Source organism: Megachile rotundata, chromosome 12 (genome assembly GCF_050947335.1).
Source record: "Megachile rotundata isolate GNS110a chromosome 12, iyMegRotu1, whole genome shotgun sequence".
Classification (NCBI taxonomy): domain Eukaryota; kingdom Metazoa; phylum Arthropoda; class Insecta; order Hymenoptera; family Megachilidae; genus Megachile; species Megachile rotundata.
The window spans coordinates 4,578,915-4,600,580 of NC_134994.1; the positions used below are offsets into that span (position 1 = coordinate 4,578,915).

The window sequence follows — 21,666 nt, forward strand, 5'->3', positions numbered from 1 at the left end:
GTAAAATTTCATGCGTCCATTTTTGCAGATATCCGTATTTAAAGAGGTGAACTTTGTAAATTACCAGTTTATACGCGAGAAATCTATTTAAATCGTCTCCTTCGATCCCCATAAGGCTCGCCATATTTCATTTAGCCGCCATAGTCTCGCTATCCATTTATCGCGTAAGCTTGGTATTCACAGAACCACTAACCTAATTAACCTGGAGCTGGCTTTAGCTATGTATCGTAATGTTTTATGTTACGTAGAACTCTCATCGATCTTTTCTTTTGTGTATATTTCATACGTTCTACGCTTGCTTTGAAAAGAATTCCACTGATTATTCCACAGAAATAGATAACCAGAGGAGCGTATATCCATTGCGAACGTGTTGAAGTTGGAACAAGTATTAGCATGGATTTGAAAATGCTTCCTTTTCAAAGTATATTTACAAATCCCAGTTTACGATGGAATATTTAATTAGATTCTTTATTTAGAAAATACAGTTACCTGCACGATTTTCTGACGTAAATTCATCAAATTTTTATTTACATAGACATTCTTATACTTATTTATTTACTGCCGATGTTTATGCATTTATGATAAACGTCGAGGTTGGCATAGTATACATAAATCATGTAATCCATACACTGAAGATTTTCGTACTTTACGAATGTATATTTTGTAAACATTGATATATTATTAGTTCATAAGCATTCGCAGTTTAAATAGCTATTCGATATTTAGAAATTCTTATTTTTGATCGTTTGTTTTAATCATTTTTGCTGATGATGAAATTCTGACTTTGAACAGTTTCTTTGTATATCATAGATTATAATCATATATGATTACAGTGGAAATGATCATATGACAAGAAAGAAAAATTATGTCAGTTTCAGTTAAGAATATAATTATTTGATTTTTTAATAAATTGAATATTCATGGTAATGTGCATAATTTTTCAACCATTTACAACAATGTTATAATAAAAATTATTAACTGATTTGATAATTTTATTAATACAAAAAATTATTAACCAATTTTATCTATATTGAATAGGCACTAATAAATATTTTTAAACTAGTAAATATAAAATTATTCTCAATTTTTTAAATGCAACCATATTTCTGAATTTTTAATAACTTTTTAAAAATGCATTGTTACAAATATTTGAGTAATTATGCGGCTAACGTGAATATTCCATGCTGTTCTATTAGTCTCATACATTTTTTATTTTTGCTTTTGTCTTTTTTTATGGTTACTCATACTTTTGCATATTTCGAATAATTATACAAGGTGGATCACGTATTAACATATGTCACCTAATCGTCTTCTCTGATTGTATTTTTTTTACATTTCAGAATTGACTTTTAGCTTTAACGAAAAGAAATGTTACATTCGATTAAAACTTTTTAACTGCAAAATCATTTCAATATCATATTAATGTATTGCTTCCGCTGTATTAAATTAATATATTGATTTAACATTAGATAGAGCAATAAATTCAAATATTCTCTTATTCGAATTTAATTTCGGGATTAACGTTAATGTTATACTGTTTAATCTATAAATTAGTTTAATATTAATTTGTCAGATTTATGTAATTATTTAATATCATTAATGCAATATCTAGTGACACGTATTAGTTAAAATAACCATGAACAAAATATGTAAATACATTTGCAAAAAAACAGTAAATAAACCTGAAAAATGTAATAGTAATTTCAAACTTTATTTTCTATTTAAAGTACTTAGGAAACACATACATCATTACAGGTGAATATCACTAGATGACCTGTTCTATGTGACCCACCCTGTATCATTATTTCAACATGCAAGATACACAAATAAGAATTGAACAGTTAATTAAATTACATTGAATTTGAGGTGGCAGTTACACAACAGTGAGTATGCAGCATTCTGTCACAGATTTTATGAAATGTATATAAAGTACTTTGTCGTAAACGGAAAATATTTGAAAAGGTATTTTCAGATCCATGGAATACGCTCCTAAAATGTTGGTCACCTATTTCTGAAACACCTATTTTCCCAATTTATTTTCTATCCGCCTGGATCCTGGCAAATCCGCTCAGATTTGAAATCAACGACCTCTGGTCGTTTCATCGTCACCGCATACAGGTCCGACAGGAGTTCTTTGAACGTATTCCCATTTTCAACGGCCGTCTTTTCTTCGTGTCCTGTTTATTCTCTCCGTTTCCCGTGGCGTTCTTTCCGCGACGATGTGCCGTTTCGATGGACGGCCTTTGCGTTCACGACACGACTTTATCCCATTTACAGGAATCCTTTGTGCGATATTTTTTCTTTGATTGCAAACGCTAAGTGCTCGCGCAATGTCGCGTTTATTTCGTGGAAAAAGCGAGCCTCGGGAAAATAAAAAATGAGTCACGGAGAGCCGTGACGTCAGAACGTTTGTATTCACGGAAAGTACAAAACAGCACCGGTGGTTCTCTGTTCTGTCGATTTCAAAGGATCGCGCGATTTTTCGTCGACCGTTTCTACAAAGCTGCGAACACGATGAAAATTCTGATTATTTTTTCCTTCGGTACTTTGGCGAATGAATTTCGAACAAAAATATCGTATTATCGAACAATTTGCATAGACCGTGCGATAGCCGCAGTGTTTGAAAAATCGATCGTGTATTTTCGTTTCGTTATTGTTTAAACGCCTATCGAAGGATTCGCTGAGATCCAAATTCCTTTCAACTGTTGGGTTTTACACTCGGTTTTTGTTTGCTACTATGAGTACTATTTTCTGATCGGATTGAACGATTTTCGGGTGAACTGATATTGGATGAAGGTATGAAATTACGTGAAATAATATTACTTTTCATTTTATGGAAGGTTAGAAATTTTATTATATAATAATCTGTGTGATTTTATGTTTATTATATTTTAAAATAGCTACCAACTGAGGTAATTTATTAGAACCGTACGAAATTGAGAAATATCTATCGCAGATTCTATATTTGAAGCAATTGTTGTACTTCAAAGTCATTTCCTATCTTATTTAATGTTTAAATTATTTTACTTGCTCATTGTAAACGCATGAATCAATTAAACGAACTAAATATTTTAATCGTTAGCTTTTGTAACGCTTTCAATGCTTTGACGCAACTGGTGCGTCTTTATTTTCATCGAGTATTTATCAGTCTTGGGCATTATTCGATTATTATGTTTAAAGAATATAATTATTTATAATTACATTACAATATTTCAAGAATTATACAAGTATATAATTTAAAATTACATTGTCTTGTGAGGCATTTTTTGAAATAATTATACGTTAAACATGAAAATAATTTTTGTATAGATTGTTTCATTATTTATTTTGACTTTGTGTTATATTCCAATTTGATTAAAAATACAATCATTTTTTTCATGTTATTGAAATTACTACCCTGAAAGGTGTGAACGTTATAATGAAAGGTTAGGTTAGGTTAACATTACCTCAAGTCGATAATTTTTTAATTTGTTGCTAAGGTCACTATTCTGAACAGTGAAATGTTTTTAAGAACTTGTTTTAGCCAAACTCACTTCTAAATTTTAAATTAAAATTAGATTTATATTAAATAAAATCTATTGATTGCAAGAGGTACCGTAAAAATTATGTACTTCTGCTAGTAATTTAATTAAACAATTTTTAACATTTGTTGAATAATTTTTAATATTTTAATGAAATGATTAAATAATCTTTTCGTCGTTTCAATTAAATAATTAAATAATCTTTTCATTTTTTAAATGTTTTAATACTACTTTAAGGAAATAATCAATTTTTATTATGGTTTCAATAATTGATAATACTTTAATTAAATACTCTAATAAATAATCTTAAAAATAATTCCTCACAAAAATTTATTTGATAACTTTCAATGATCAACAATCTCAAATTAAAATCTTCATCGCAACATTGTGGCAACATATTAAAAAATAATAATTTAAAAGAAAATAAGGAAACTTAAATATAAATTTTCAAATATCTGCTACGTGTCCAAGACTGGTATTTACTGTTGTCGCATTTTCTCTGCTAAAAGCATAAAATATCGTACCGCAGTAATAATTATCTGGCACTGCCACTAATTGCGCTTCAGCAACTAGAATTTTTAACGAATTTCAATAAAACAATTGATAGAACGCAGTAAAATTCTTCAAATCGACCTTCAAACAAAGAAGTTTCTATTCCCCACACGATTTCATATCTTGATCCAACATTATAAACTTACGATGAACTCTAGAAATTTTTTGCAACGAAGCTACTTCATTGAAATAGGAATCAATATCCCCAGGAAAGATGACATCCTGTCAACATTATTATTATCACGCACAAATTCATCAACAAAGTTCAAGATCAAAATCATTATGATTTTATTTAGTTTAATTACATAGCCATCATTCATCGTCCCTGTTTTTGTTTGTTTCCCATTCTCAGCTCTCTTCTTGTTCTTTTATCAATGTTAGGAGTGCCGGCAGTGTACTACCACGGAACCGGAAGCGAGAACGCAAGCCGCGCGTATACGGAGACGCCGATGCAACACGTCCAACGGGCTGCACTTCGGAAGAAATGTATGAAGTCGACATTCACTTTGGATTGGAAACACACACCACGCCTTCTTCTTCCTTTCTTCTATCTCTTTATCTTTCCGTTCTTTTTTCTTCGCATCATCTATATCTCTATGCCTCTTCTTTCAGTCTGTTCTTGTTCAGCATCGTTCATAGTTGATTAAACCGGTACCGCGTTCCACGTTGATTTTGCGTTCGAGAAACTCCTCCCGCGATTCGTGCATATCGCTCGTTTTTCGGCGAGCACCATCGTGATCGACAGCCACAGCTTTCGCAAACGGACGATAAATATTTTACAAGCTTTCCAACGCGTCCGCGGTGTTCCGCTGCCTCGAGGAATCCTCGGGTAAATATCGCGCCAGTGTAGCAAACGAAGGAGGCAAATCCCCGTAATCGGCTCGAGAGAATTGATCACGCGTGCATTCGTGATAGGCGATGATCCTACATCGCGAACAAAAAGAGACGAAACGAATAAAAAGACAAGAGGGGACGTTTAATCCGTGGATCGCAAAAGAGTCACGATGGAAACGTGCCCGGTCGATGATCGCATCCGGTGTACAGGAAGGATCAGCGATCCTGACAAAGCAACACACACGGAGAAATCACGTCTTTGTCGTTTTCCTTTCGGCCGTCACTTTGACGTCGTACGAGTGTGTGTGTGTGTTTGTTTATATATTTTTTCTCTCTCTCTCTTTGCCTCCTTTAATCAGCCACGACAGTTACTTCGCCGAGGCGGCTGTTTAACGAGAAAAAAACGTAGCGAACGAAGCGCTCACACACCCGCGTCTACGAATCAAGCGCGGAGCAGTTGTGATCAGAGTTTTATGTTTCAGTGGATCTAACCAACGGACAGCTCACCCCCAACAACAACACGCCCTTGCTCACGCAAGCTCTTTCTGGTACGTCTAAAGTTTTCCATTCTTTTCGGCTTCGTTCCTATCGCTTTCTCTTAATTTGTCTCGCATTTATAAAAGTGTCTCAGGTCTCTGTATACATATGTACATGCGTTATACATACGTACAGACATGTACATGCAGTCTGTGACACAAGAGCGTATACTGTATTTCGAGAAAACGAGAATGATTTGTATATACCTTAAAACAGGGTTTTAGATTAATTAGGTCCTTGACACTAAATCTACCGACGTGTAATGCATTCTTATTTGGAAATTGAAGATGTGGAGAGTAACACAAATAATAAAATCTAAATTGATAGACATTAATTTTTTATCTTGATGGAAGTCAAGAGAAATTTCAAATTTCTATTTGACAAATTTTTTAATTTAAAATAAGAAACTTGTGAAACGGTAGCTTCACTCATTTGCTTTGGTAGCTTTAGTGTTAATTTAACTAAACGGTGGCTAATAATTAATATTTAATTCGTAATTGAATTTCATTTAATTAAAAATTAAAACGTCATTGTTAATTGAATGAGTTTCCGATTGAAAATTGTGTGAATTTCTAAATTAATGATTATCTTTCAATTTGTAATGAAAATTTCTTCCAATCACAAATAGAAGTCTAATTCTTAATTCGATCTTCAAATAGAAATTAAAACTTAGTTATTTGTTTAGTGAAACAATAATTAAAGATTAAAAGTGATTTCTACTTACTCTTGATTTAATTAAATAATAATAACAACTTTTACCCAATTAAATAGGAAATGAAATTATTATTCATAATTGCAAGTTTCAGTTAAAGATTGAAAATTAATCAGTAATAATAAAAATCTTTTGTTCAACTAACTTTTAAAAGTGTAATTTATCAGTTTTCGATAAAAAATGGAACATTAACTTTTAGTCAGAAAATTGTTTAAGTAACAATCACATTTTGATTCTTAATAAAAAGATATTCAATTAGGAATTATAATTTGATAATTTAATTGTTAGTAAGATAATCAGAAATTTCAAAAGCCTGTTTTGAAACAGTATTTTATATAGGTCAGATCTCCTCTGTTAATAATTAGAGCTTGCAAAGTTGTGACGTGCTTTTCATCAAAATAGCATATGAAATAGGTAATGATCATCATCTTGTGTATATGTGGCAATAAACTTTCTAATATGTTTCCCTTAAATATATTTTATTTATTTCGTATAATTTATTCAGTTTTCATCTAATAGTCCATGCATTTCATTGTTTTGTAATTTGTTGCTGCTCGATTTTGGAGTATTGAATCATTTTTATGTGAAAATCATGTGAATAGTTAAATTTATGTACATTCTTGATGTAAGAAATACAAACAAATTTATTAAATATTTATATCTAAAAATTGTAAAATATTGCAACTTGTGTATTAAAAACACAGATAGGAGAAGAGTTTGTATTTCTATCATATCACGAAAATTTTTCAATTTCGATGCTTCTAAATTTCTAAATTCCCAAATTACTACATTTTTAACTTTTTACATATCAAATTTTTCAATTTTCAAATTTCTAAACCTATATATTTCTGAATATTTCCAATTTCGCACATTTTTAAATCTTCATATATAGAAATTTTTATACATATATCTATATTTCTATATTTCTGTATTTCTATATCTCTATACTTGTATATTTCTATATTTCTATATTTCTACATTTCTATATTTCAATAATACTAAATTACTATTTTTCTATATTTCTACATTTTTATATTTCTGTATTTCAATATTTCTACATTTCTAAATTTCCATATTCTCAAATTATCACTTTTTCAGATTTTAGAATTTTTTAATTCTCTTATGTCTTCAATAACCAAATTTCCAAATTTGCAAAATTTTAGAAACTTTTAAATTCCTAACCTAACTCCCATATCTAGTTCTACTTCTACATCTAGATACTCCTACTCCTAAATCTACAAATTTCTAGAGTTTCAAATTTCCATATTTTCAGATCCTGAAGTTTCCAAATCTTCAAATCCTTTAAGTTTCAAATTCGCAAAATTTCCGAATACTTTTAATAAAAGTCTGTTGACATTTCAACTGCTGTAACATCAACATCCGTACATACACTATACTTATTCCTATCCAAAGACATTCTATCCTGAACCTTTATAAATCATAATATTAAATTAATATATTTGAACATCTATGAATATATAGAAATTATTGGTCCAACACAATTATCACTTTTGTATCCCTCCCCTCTCTCGCGTTTAAATTTCGCGGGCAAATCGTCTGAATATACTTCCACATGAGATACTTATCATTACATATCATTAATATTATCATTATATCACGGCAACTTCAGAGTATGTACTTATGCCTCTCCAAAAGAAATCTACCCTAAATCTTCATAATTCCTAACATTGCTCTATAGTCAACATTTTGTTGAAAATGACAAAAGATATCTAGACTACGCTCTTGTTGTAACAGACTGTACATACAATACACGTCAGAATGCACGGCCAATAGGTTCGCTGGGAACGACGCACGGTTTCCGATTCTTGATAGCTTTTCATTATCGTGTCACGCGATACGGCGAAAGCAGTATAACAACAAGAATGATTGTGTGAAAGAGGGAGAAGGTGGGATGATAGTTCGTCTTCTTACCAAGGCCTCCGTGAATGTTAGATCGAGACGTTACCATATAGCCAAACACGGAATCCGGCATTACCCCAGTGCAACGGTACTGAAACTCATGTAATTCAATCCTCTTTCGTGATAGGATTCTCAAGCTTTAATAGAAACAAGCTTTGCATTACGCCCTAATGACAAATTGCAAGCCTTGCTTCGGCTCCTTCGTACCTTTGAGTGGTGAACGTTCTACGAACCGTGGCTCGTTCGTGTTCATGAAACTTCGCAAATGTTAGCCCTGGATATGATTACCCTGGTCGAACGATTCCCTGGTCGAAGAAACTCGACACTGATTCTTCGATTACTCGCGGAGCGACACAAAACGGCAGCCAGGAGTCACGTTTAATTTCGCTCTCTCTAGGGAGTTCGGCTGATAAGGGAATTGACAAACAGTTTTTAATTATGTTTGGTATGGCACTTGGGTGAAGGCTAATCGTACAATTACATGGAAATTAAATTATCCAGTTTTTAAGTTTCTGTGTTTTTAAGTTTTCAAGTTTCCAAGTTCTCAGATTTTAAGCTTTACAAACTTTCTAGGTAAACTTGTCTAGTCTTATTAGGATAAGGGATGTCCAGATTTCTAATTCCTTAAACTTCTAAATTCTTTAAGTTGCAATTTTCTAAGTTTATAAGCTTCTAAGCTTGTATTCTAAGCTATAAGCTAAATTCTTAAAATTTTATTCTAGATTCCCAAATTCCTAGATTTTTACATTCTTAGATTTCCAAATTTCTGAAATCTCACACTTCTACATTTCTAAACTCCTAGATTCCCAAGTTTCAAGATTAACAAATTCCTCAATTTTCAGTCCTAAACTGAATTCCTAGACTCCTTGCATTTTTAGATTTCCAAATTCCTACATATCCTTAGGTTTATAAATTCTTAGATTTTCACAGATCTAAATTCTCAAATTTCTAATCTCTCACATCCCTAGATTCTCAGGTACCTAGATGTTCACATATTTAGATTCCTAAATTTCTTGATCACCAAATACGTAATCCTCAAAATACCTATATATTATTTCTCATTAACTGCACTTATAGTATATTATTTGCAATAATAATTGCACCAATTTATACTTAAACCTCATAAATAATAACATGTATAAAAACATATATCATGCTCATAATTTTCTTGAAACTTAGTTTTTACAATTTTACTACATATCAAATTTTATTGTATGACTACTAAAAATTCCAACATATTTGACACCATAATTACCATTTTACAATTCTAACCTCATTATACTTGATCTCTATCAAATCTTCGAATAACAACTAACTTCATCAGTACCATTTAATCATATCCTCCAGATTTATTACAAGAATCCTATCACAGACCTATTACAACCAAACTTCTCAAACATCACCACTCAAAATTTCTCTCAAATTTTCATCCACCATTTACAATTTTCCCTAACATTTCTATCCAATAATTCACAGTAACTTTTACAAAGTAACCGGGTTTCCTAGGAACCTCATGCGTTTCTATAAACTTTCTTACAGTTAGTTCGCAGAAGCGAAAGATTAAATGTGAGAGTCGAAGTAATTCATAGAGCGTGAAAGAAAAGCCGGCACTGATTCCGTGGCGACCATTTTATTTTTTATTCGTTTGCTTCGGGTCGTAAAATCTGGTGTGATCCAATCCCGCACCCGTGCCGTTCGCAATCTTCTTTCAAATAAATCAAACTTTTGAATCGTGCCTGCCTCCACCTCCATCGACGAATCGGCGCAAGTAACCGACTACCATTGTCAAGAGTTTAAAAGCCGAATGGGGTTTTAGATTGTACGGCGAGCGCTTTCGGTTTGTCATACCACGTCCTCTGTCCTTTTCTTCCAAGCGAGTTTCAAATTCTTCGCGTTCCTCCTATTTTCTGGAATCTGTTCGTCATCTTTGTTTTCTTCTTCCCGCGTTTTCCTTCCTCAAAGTTTTCTTTCTTTCGCTTTTTGCAATGGCGGTCGTTCATCTACCGGTGTCCTTCGTGAATTGAATCCACAATGGAATACGTTCGTTGTAAGACGGATAAGAGGAATGGTGTATCAAACATGTTCTAAAAATGATGTCGATACTATGTTTGTAGTATAAGAGTGAGGCATATGTGTGCATGTGTGTTATGGCGATGTTGGTCATAAACTTGGAGATACCTGTATCCCTAGGTCCATTCACATGTCTCGGTATTTCTATATTTATACTACTATTGTACTACTACTACTACTACTCTACCACTACTGTATATGGCCTTAGATACATCATTTCATAGATTCCTAAATTCCTGAACCCTTCGATTTATATATCCACATACTACTATACTCCTATACATATATACACATATTACACTACTCCTATACATACATGTATATGTATTGCATAGCGATATACTTACATACCGATATTTCGATCTAATGATACCTTGGTATCTCGATATATCTATATTCCGATGACGGTACCTCTGGATATCACTATATCAAGATATCCCTACATCCACATATCATCACATAACAATATATCTACATCGCGATTCACCTACATCCCGATATGCACATATACCGATATACCTACATTCCGATATCCCTACATCCCGATGTCTCTACATCCCGGTATCTTTAAATCCCAATATCCCTACATCTTGACATCCTTACAGTCCGATATTTCTACGTCCCTCTATCCAATATTTCGATATCTCTATATTATTGCCCCCCTACATCGTTGAATTTCTATATCTTACATTGTCAGATCTCTCTACTTATATCCGTAGATCCTAAGTCCCTTACACCTACACCAAACTGCGCTGATTCCTCAAATGCAAGAATATTACAAATATTAACTCCTGCAGTCCCTTTAATGTTAGTCTAGCCTTGAACCTTCAACATCAGCGAACACATTTGTACTTCTTTCTTCTTCTCGTTGAACCTTGAAGTGCAGTTCTATACGTAAAATACCAGAATGGCCGTTTCAAATACTCTGTAACATACCAGAATGGTCATTCATTGATAGAAACAGGATCTTGTGTCACTGACCAGTGACAAGTCCTTGAAGTCGATACGTTGCGGCATTCCTTTGTTCAAGAGGGTTCAAGAGAATGGCACGTGTAATTCTATCCGATTAAGTATTATCCAGAAACATCTGCGTCCTACCAGTTTCGTTTTGCCCTTCGAGTGACTGTTATTTGATCGATTGGTCGTGATGTTTGTTCACACGATTTTATTCCTACTGTTTGATCAGTCTTTTCTTCGTGGAATGTGTTTACTCTATCGTTTCCTTTTTCTTGGTACTCCTGGGTTTTATGTGTTCGCTGTAATTGGCACAGAAGGACACGTGAGATGAAATTTGATGTTGGAGTTAGATCATTATTCTTGCGAAGATGGGAACATTATGAATACTTGATGATTCTAGGGCTTAGACGAGGTCTGCTCAACGCATCCGGCAGCCATTTTGTCACTGTAGGACTTAAGATATAAGAATTCATTTGTTGTAAATGTTCATATCTGTCAGGGAACTAAACCTGAAGTTTTCGTTTCTTTTTTTTAACTTTTGAAGTTAAATCGCTTTTCTAATGTACAAGAGATTGTCCAGTTTCGAAATAAACGGTTACTAAGATTTCCATAGCTGGCGAATATTGAAGAAAATATAAGTGTGAAAATACATTAAGATGCAATCGCAAGTGCCTTTGTATTTTAAGGATATTCCTGATAAGTAGTCTTAAGTCTAGATTATAAATGAACATGTTTAGTGTACCCAAGTAACCAAGTAGTAAACCGTTAGCAAACAATTAACCACGTGTTGGAGGGCTAATGCTAATATTGTTAGTACAGTAGCACCATAACGAAATCTACAGTATGTCTACAATATTTCTGCAATATGTTAGCATTAGGTACTCTACTGTTTAGTGTATTTTACCAATATAATTTAGTATTATTAACGAAATTATAAAGTTCAGAATTACGCCGTTTTCTTCATTCTTTTGGTTAATTCTCTTCGTCATTCATCAAACTACTTTTCTTTCACAACTGCTGGGTTTCGTAGACTTCGTCAGTTGGGATTCTAAATTTGTCAACATTGTTTAATTTTCAGATCTTTAGATATTCTAGTATTTATACTTTCAAATTTCTGGAATTCGAAAATTTTCAGTTCTCAAATGCCTAATTACTCAAATTCTCAAATATTTAAATTCCTAAATCCTCGAGTACCTAAATTTACGTATTCGGTGATCCCCAAATCTCAGCCTACCTAAACTTTTAAATCTCTCGATCCCTGGATTCTTAAATCCCAAAATTCATAGATCTTAAATTTGTAGATCTCTAAATTCCCATATTAAAAGACCCCTAATTCCCACTTTCAACTTTCCAGATCTCTGGATCTCAAATTCTAAGATTCCCCAACTCTTTGAACCCAGATCTCCAAATTCTCATGAATTTCCAAGATTCCCAAACTTTTAGAACCCAGATCTCCAAATTTTCATGATTTCCACATTCTAAACCACCAGATCCCCAAATTTCCATATTCATAGATTCCTAAATCCGAAAATAGTCAGATTCTAAATCACTGGATCCCTAAATTTTCATATTTATAGATCGCCAAATCTTAGGATCTCCAAGTTCCTAGACCTCCAAATCCCTAAATTCCCACATTCCTACACCCCCAAATCCGAAGTTCCCTAAACTCCTAGGTCCCCAAATCCCCAAATTCCCACATTTACAGATCCCCAAACACCTAAACCTGAAAAGCTGAAATCTCAAAATGATCACATTCATACTCAAACTTTTAGACCCCCAAATCCCTGAATTCCCACATTCTCAAATCCCCAAAACTGAAGTTATCTAAATTCCTTGCACCCCAAATTCTTCATCAGCCTTTAAATGCCCAAACCTCCAAAAATCCCTGAAAATCAACGAGTGGTAGAATTCTTCTCTGAAGAATCATTATAATTTTCCCTGGGAAAATCAGATTTGCTCTCGACTGTACGTAACCTTTGCCCGGGAAGTGCCAGTTGAGGTGTCTCGTCGATACAGCAAAGTTTAGGCGCGAAAAGCACGTACTCGGCGATATTTCTATGCTAGTAGGCGCGTCGTTAATGTTCGTGCGATTGCGTTGCTTGTCCTGGCGACGCGTGCATCATTTTTGTGCTGGCGGTTTTCAGTTGTTCCGTTGCGCGCAAAGCTGTCTTGTAATCCGCTTATTGAGTGTCTCCTTTTATTTGCTTCTTTCATGTTTTACGTGTGTCACGATTATTTGTCTCTGATGGAGGGACATTGTTGCTGTTGTTACTCTCTGTATGTGTATCTATTTATGTGTACAATGTCACGTGTTTATCGATGTGTAAGTTTTCGTCATTGACGTAACTAGGGAGGGTCAGATTTTTTATGTATGACCCTAATCGTGTAATACAAGATGTAGGATGTAGAATATAAGTTGTATGAAAAATTTGAAAATTGTCTGAAGAACAAATTCTTTAATTTTTATACTTTCAGGTTGTTAGTCTTGAATTTGTAAGTTTTTATATGTGAGGACTTTTTAGACTTTACTTTTTACCCCCCCCCCCCCCCCCCCAAACGTTAATAAAAGATATCCATGTTTTCGAATCATAAAATTTGCTAATTTTCACATTTTTTTAATTTCCAAATGCCAAATCTCACATTGCTAGTTCACATTACTCAATTCCCAAATTCCCACATTTATACATTTCTGAATTTCTAAATTTCTAAATTTCTATATTTCTAAATTTCTAAATTTCTAAATTTCTAAATTTCTAAATTTCTAAATTTCTAAATTCTTGAATTCTTGAATTCTTGAATTCTTGAATTCCCGAATTACCAAATTACCAAATTACCAAATTCCCGAATTCCCGAATTCCCAAATTACCAAATTACCAAATTACCAAATTGGCAATTGCCAAATTGCCAAATTGCCAAATTGCCAAATTGCCAAATTCCCAAATTCCCAAATTCCCAAATTCCCAAATTCCCAAATTACCAAATTGGCAATTGCCAAATTGCCAAATTGCCAAATTGCCAAATTGCCAAATTCCCAAATTCCCAAATTCCCAAATTCCCAAATTCCCAAATTCCAAATTACCAAATCCCCAATTTCTTAAATTCTCAAATTCCCAAATTCCAAATTACCAAATCCCCAATTTCTTAAAATCTCAAATTCCTAAATTGTCATATTACTAAATTGCTAAATACCCAAATTTCCACATTTTTTCTAGACTTCCCAAATTTCCAAGTCTCTAAATTCCCAGATTCCCATAATTCCATATCATTAATTTCAAAACTCTAAAATTAAAAAATTTCTGTATACGATTTCCCCATATTTCCAATGCCTCACTTCCCAATTTACCAATTATCCCAAATGTATAAATCCTAAATTAAAAAATTTCCAATTTTTAAACCTTCAAATCTAAAAATTCCCAATCTCTTAATTCCTAAATTCCTAAAAACTCCAAATCTCAACATTTCTACATTATCAATCAAAGTTCTGGGACCTCTGTAAAAGTCCTAGTTGCGTCAATGATTCGTTGATGTAACGTATCACGGGGCAAAGTATGAATGTAAATACTAAACTCCAATTTCTTTCAATTTTTTTTACAAATAACAAAAATTAAAAATACATCGCTTGCATTGAAACATTTTTAAAGCTGCGGATATACGTACACGCAAAAAATTAGTTGTGACAATTGCGTGAGTTTGTTGTTGAAATTGTAAGAATAAATTGTAAGTGTTTAGTGATATTACAAATAACTAGTTAGATTTAATAAGTTTCAAGATAGCACAGATGTAAGTGATAGCGTAGCGATATAAATAGATAATTGTAAACATTTTGAAAGCGTAGAAACGAAGAAATTGAATTATTTGTTGTTTTGAATGATTAACAAAATCAGTCGATTGACAACTGTGTTTTTAGCATGCTGTTGACATGTTTTTCGAACATACAAGTTACACAACGCGTTTGAATTAAAAACTTGTTTGTCCGATGGCTGATCATTTTTGCATTTGATTGAAACAATTATGTGGTAACAAGTTTAAAAATTTGATTACGACACGCCAAACATCAACTAAAAATATACTTTTTAATCCTTCTAACATTCCTTTCTGCTTATTAATGTTTGATGAATGTCTAACACATACTTTTCTCCTGCATTATAAAAACGATATTCTGCGTAGACACACACTGTTTCCCAACTTTATATAGAATAACATGTTATTCTAATTTGTATATAAAACTGTTCAAATTGTACATACAATCGTAGGTGATTTTTCTACACACAATTCCCGAAGAGCGGCATAAAAATCTGTTTCGACCCCGAACACTTCGCGCAGTTATTTAAACTTGTACACTCGTAATTGTTTCATGCAGAAACTTCGGGCATTCTGTCCATTTAACACGAGCAGCGTGTTCGATAAAAATAGAGATGCATTGTCCGGACAAAGCATCTCGAAATCGGCCATCGAATCGTCCACTCGATTGTTTTTTACCCCGAAATCAGGGTCGTAAAAACGATTCGGACCGATCGAGTCCAATTCCAACTCGATCAATTCTCGTTTCACGATCAATTCACACAGTGTCTCGTTCGATCGCTTCTATCTTCGAAAAACAAACAACGTTTCGCCGGCCAACGGTTAAAACCTCCCCTCGTGAACACGTCAAGCAGACCTCCCTGAAGAAACCACCATTTTTAACGCAAAACGTGTTCGGGTACACTTTCTGCCGTTTTGGTTACCTCTTATCCGGGTAGTAGACAGGTGCGGGTAATCTGCATTGTTTAAATGCATTGGGTAGCTGAGATAAGGGTGAATTCGGGCAAACACCTGGGCAAAGATGCTCCAACTGCCCTGGATGGAGGCGGATAGAATCGGGTGGGTGTGAATCAAATTTGAAAGTTTATTATGCCTTTTTCGAATTTACAAATTTACATTTTCAAGATTGGAGAAATATTTTTAATTTATACAAGTTTGGAAATTTTTTAATTTTCTCATATAGAAATGTATGATCTTAACATTTATTTTCTGATTTAGAAATTTCAAATTTGAGGATTTGAGAAATTAGAAATTTACAAACGATAAGATTTTGAAACTAATTTAGAAACATTAATTTAAATTTCTCAGTTTGAAAATATTTTAAATTTTCAAAATGAGGAACTCTAAAACACAATTGAAATAAAATTCATAAATTTTTGGAAGTCAAAATTTCCAAATAGTAGAATTATTGAGATATCAAATTCCGAGAATTATAACATTGCAAATTTACATATTTGTAAATGTTCAAATTTATAAATATTCAAATATGTACATGCAAATATACAAATGTATAATTTTACAAATTTATCAATTTACAAATTTACAAGTTCACAGATTTATAAATTCACAGATTTACAAATTTACAGATTTACAAATTCACAGATTTACAAATTCACAAATTCACAAATTCACAAATTCACAAATTCACAAATACATAAATTCACAAATTCACATATTCACAAGTTCACAAATTCACAAAATCACAAATTTACAAATGTATAAATACACAACTCTGCAAATTAAAAAATTTACAAACTTATAAAAGAAACCGATTGGTATCTCAATAATTCGTTAGAATCCGTCCGATTTTCTCTGCTTTAACCTAAAAAGATGGAGCTACCCAAGCGTCCGTACACGTGTATCCGTTCAAACCCACCCTGCTTCGTTCAAATCAACCCCAACTCAAACGATCAGTTACCCGCACGTTCCTACTACTCAAAAAAAACGAGGGCAACATATCAAAGAAATTAACACGTTGATTGCTACCTACGTCATTCGCAAAATCCGACAAACAAAAACAAATCTCATTACACCAATAATTCAAGGTAACAACCCACAAACTTAAATAAAATTAATTCTACTTTGAATAATTATTACTATACTTTGTATGTTTCTGCAATGGACATATAGAAGTCTAAAAAGTGAATATAAATCATGTAAACTACGAGATTAGTAGTCCATGAATTAACATGATTTATTTAATTATATGTATGAGATTTATAGTATGCAGACCTCATGATTCATTTAATTATGCAGTCTATGAGAATCTATAGATTAAATAGATCACATTATTAAATAAATAATTGGATGACATGATTTAATAAATCATATAATCTCTGACGGTGTATAAATCATGCAATTTATTTAACTACGTAATCTATGAGACCTACAGTTTACAGATTACATAATTAAATAAATAATGCGATCTATGAATCTACAGTTTACAGATCACATAATTAAATAAATAATGCAATCTATGAATCTACAGTTTACAGATCACATAATTAAATAAATAATGCAATCTGTGAATCTACAGCCTACAAATGATTTAATTAAATCATGCGATCTATGAAATCCACAGTCTACAAGTTACATGATTAAACAAATCATACAATCCATGAAGTTCACAGTACACAAACTACACGACTTAATTATATAATCCACGAAATCCACAATCTACAGATTACATAAGTTATCAGATCACTAGGACTACGAGTTACGTCCATTTTGCGGACCTCGATACATCCTGAATGCGTAAGCAAAAATCATGACAACATCCTATCGTACACAAATACTACAACCATAACAGTCAACGTGTTAAATCGTTTGGCCGGCGTTGGGGTGGCAACGCACGAGGAATGCTAAAGATGAAGGCGCGTTCGTTGCAGTGATGAACAACTACCAGGCGGCCGCAGCGCAGGCCGGATTTCCGCCGGCGTCGCCGCACGCGGCCGGCGGCCACGGTGGGCCTCAGGGCCGATCTTTTCCTGCGGCCAACTCGCCGGGCCCCATCGACATGTATAGTTCAAGTGCCGCAGCCGCAGCAGCAGCCGCAGCCGCTGATTCCGCAGTCGCCAGCTACGTCCAGGCCGCAGCTAGCCCGCAGCCCCCTACGACCGCGTTCCCTGCGATCGCCGTGTCCCGTGCCCCGCTCAACTACAGTCCCGTAAGTCCATTCTACGATCCCCCTTCACGCCCTGGTACGTCCAACAGTGTTGTGAAACGGCCCGACTTTATTCACGCATGTACCGCAAAAATAAACTGTTAAGGTAGAAAGATATAGAAGAGTTGAAGTTGAAGAGCTTGAAGAGTTTTTCTGATTTTAATCTCTATGCGCGAAACGATATATCGTTATTAGCAACACTCGCCAAATATAATTTATATTAATTAATGTCCCTTTTTGAACTTTGCGTCATTCTCACTATTTTCGTTTCTTGAATGAAAAACATTCTTACTACTTTTATTTCTGAGCTCTTTTGGTTTCTTTTACGTTCGTTATTTATTCAGGTACGATTCTGTCGGCCGTAAAGGATTGAAATGTACATTATTATTATTACCTTGTTACTTATTAAATAATATTATTATTACCTATTATTTATTAAATAAAAAGGTAATTTACTAATATTATTTATTAATATTAACCAGAATTTTGAAACACAGTTGGTTCAGTTTGAATTTCGCGCTCCCTTGGTCGCGTGGCACGAAGCTACAATTGGCTATTACGGTTACGCATGTGCAGAATAACCTGGTCCGTTTCGCAACATTGGCCCAGCAGGCTCGTCGAGCGATACGCTCTTCCAGACAATAAATACGAGTGGTACGAGTCCCCCATTGGCTATTTACTTGAACAGTAAATTCGGGCATAAAGGGTTTGGTCTTTGATGTCGATTTCTATATGGAACTACGTGCTGTGCAAAAATGAATCGTATTGAAGTGCACAATTAAGCGTTCGCAGTACGATGGACACTTAAGCAGAGAGATGATTGAAAAGAGTGAGGGGGTTACGATATGTTAAACGTGAGGTTCAACACTTATTCCCAGATTCTATTTTCAAGATTTGGTGGGGATAATGACGAGCATTTAAAACACTTATATGTGCACTTCTGTATCAAGTTTATTACAGAAAGAAGTTACGAAAGATTAAGGAGATTATAATTTATTTGTTTTATAAATTCATTATTCTAATAAGGAATACGAAAATAACAAAATTAGAAAAGAATAACGAAAATTGCATAGATTTGTATAGACGTACAGACGTTTATAGACGATTATGTTTTCAACAAGGTTGTGTACATAATCCTGGAAGCTTCCATGATGGCGGTAGTCCTACATTAGAGCGAAAGTTTCTGCATTTGACCACTGTAATGGCGGCGCTGCGACATAAAAATCACATTTCAATCTCTTGACGTAACATGTATTATCATAATCATGAAAATCAAGTACAAATAGTTTGTAATTCTAAGCACAATTTTTAAGATTACAACTCTCTGCCTTTTACATTGCAGCGCCATTATTCGTTGTTACTTTATATATCTTTTAATTAAAAAGACTATCCCATATTTACAAGTTTCAGATTCGTTGTGGTTTTGGGAAAATAAAATGAAAACATATTTCGTCTGTCATGTGTATCTATAAATACAATATGCCTACCTCACATAAAGAAAACTACATCGTTTTGTTTTAAATAATATTAATAATTTTGAGATTTCATAAAAGTACCTTAAGAGAATATGATTTACACCTTTGCATGTTCTTTATGAAATAGTATAACTTTGTCTTGAGATAATTTTTCATGGACTATAGAACAAAATTTCTTCTTTCTTCCCATAAAATAAGAATCTGTGAAGATAAATATACGGATATTTCCATTTGAAAGAAGAAAGTTAATCTCTAAACAATCTTGGATACACTCAACAAGAAAGTAATAGTATTTTCTGTTCGAAACTTTTAAACGTTAATATTATAAAATTCGAGACACTTAGAAATTTTTAAACTTATAAACACTGCATGTGCGGAATATTAATGACACCAAGCATAAAAGTGGCAGTGTTAACCCACTTTTTCCCCAAAATTCTAGAGAAGAAGTATTCTTCTATAAACGTCTATACTCAGTAGAAAATAAACGAATGATTAACTAGATCAAAAAGTGTTGGCAGCAAAAATTAATTAATAAATGAATTAACGCTGGCATCAAAAATTCAATTAATAAGCATCCGATATAAGTATTAGGTAAAGTATTTAAAGAATAAATTCTGAAATTACATGTCATATTTTTGAATGCTACGTATCGAACAGGCTGAGCAATGGTTGACTTGTACCACTTGAAATTTAATTCCCCTAGTAGAAAGTGTAAAAATAATCCATTTGAATTTGTAATTCAAGAGAGTGTTCAGAACGGAATTGTTACTTCTTTCAAATAATTCATAATTATTTGTACCATCTAATTATTTTAACCCCTTTCTTTGTAATTATGTTGTTCCAGTAAAAATAAAATAATGAAAATTTGGTAAAAATATTTCCGAGCACTCTCTAATTATAGTAGATTACGAATTCACCAGAAACATTTTCCGATAATTATAATTAATATCCTGAAACTAAAGGAAACTTCTACTGTTTGAAAATACGACGAACAGCAAATAAGACACGAGATCCTGAAAGGGAAATAAAAATTACCATTTTGCAGTAGTCGATTCTGTTACTTGATATCCGTTGAACACTTTCATTTGCTTCCACAATGGAACAGAATTAAAGATTTTAATTAAACTTTTCGTTCGTCGAGGGAGCCAGATCGAACGAAGTACTTTTCCAACAGCTAACCGTACTAACAGCATCGAATTAAACTTGTGTGTGATACTTTTTCCAACCATTAAATGTAACCCGGAGAAAATACTGAAATGAGATTGAAAACAAAAAGGAAAAGGAGTCGAGAGATTCGAGAGTATGATGCAAGTTTTATTTTCTTACAGTTTCTAACTTATGTTGCTACCAGCTTCGATCGCAAAACAGCTCTGAACGCTGAGCTTCTCAGTTTGCAGATATACATTTATTAACTTTGCATTTCGTTTTTTTTGTTCTTTTTCTCTTTCTATATCTTCCTTTCTGATACTTACGGAATTTTAATATCCAACGATGCTAATATCCAGGATCAAGTATCGCAATTGCACGTAGTTTAATCGTTATTGGAAAATCAACGTAGAATATTCAATAGTTTACCTTTTATTATTTAAACGAGATCTTGACACAAGGATCTTGGATAAAATCTCTGACCTCGTGTTTTAGGGTCCTCTAATACCAGCGGCATTCACTAATGGCTACCATTGAGCCTTGTTAAGACCTAATAACAGGTACGTAGTCACGTCCTCTTACTTCCTATTTCAAATTTACTATCATTATATCAAATATCTCGTGTTACCTGATTTTAAAGAATGCTTATATTCGATGCAAATCAACCGATCTTTACTATAGTAAACTCGAACTGTTGCAAAGTATAATCGAATAACGCGTAACTTTAACGAGCACTTTCATCGCTTCTCTCATGTGACTTCATTCAACAGCAGCGAAAAATTGATATAATGTTTCCTGTTGTTTTTCTCCTTTCAAATTTTAGCGCATTATCTTGCGAATACGGTAACGAAAAATCTTTCATTTCACTTCGTAGCAACGCAAACACATTCAAACATATTTTCCATCAGTTCACATTTGTTAGTTTCAATTTGCTAACGTGCCATGTGGTATAACTATCAGTTAACTTTAACGATCAAT

At 33.3% G+C, this 21,666-nt stretch overlaps 1 protein-coding gene across 6 annotated transcripts in view; it reads left to right on the forward strand.

Annotated features, from left to right (window-relative positions):
- The window catches only part of Rbp6 (RNA-binding protein 6), a 1,376,067-nt gene that overhangs the window by 1,340,842 nt on the left and 13,559 nt on the right, over positions 1 to 21,666 (forward strand). For 4 of the 6 annotated variants that reach the window (XM_076538305.1, XM_076538302.1, XM_076538304.1 and 1 more), the window contains 4 exons: positions 4,455 to 4,559; positions 5,390 to 5,455; positions 17,793 to 18,070; positions 21,184 to 21,248. In XM_076538305.1, coding sequence (XP_076394420.1) covers positions 4,455 to 4,559; positions 5,390 to 5,455; positions 17,793 to 18,070; positions 21,184 to 21,225 — 491 coding nt within the window. In that variant the 3' untranslated portion in view covers positions 21,226 to 21,248. The remainder of the gene's footprint in view (positions 1 to 4,454; positions 4,560 to 5,389; positions 5,456 to 17,792; positions 18,071 to 21,183; positions 21,249 to 21,666) is intronic. The other 2 variants (XM_076538303.1, XM_076538306.1) reach the window with 1 other exon arrangement.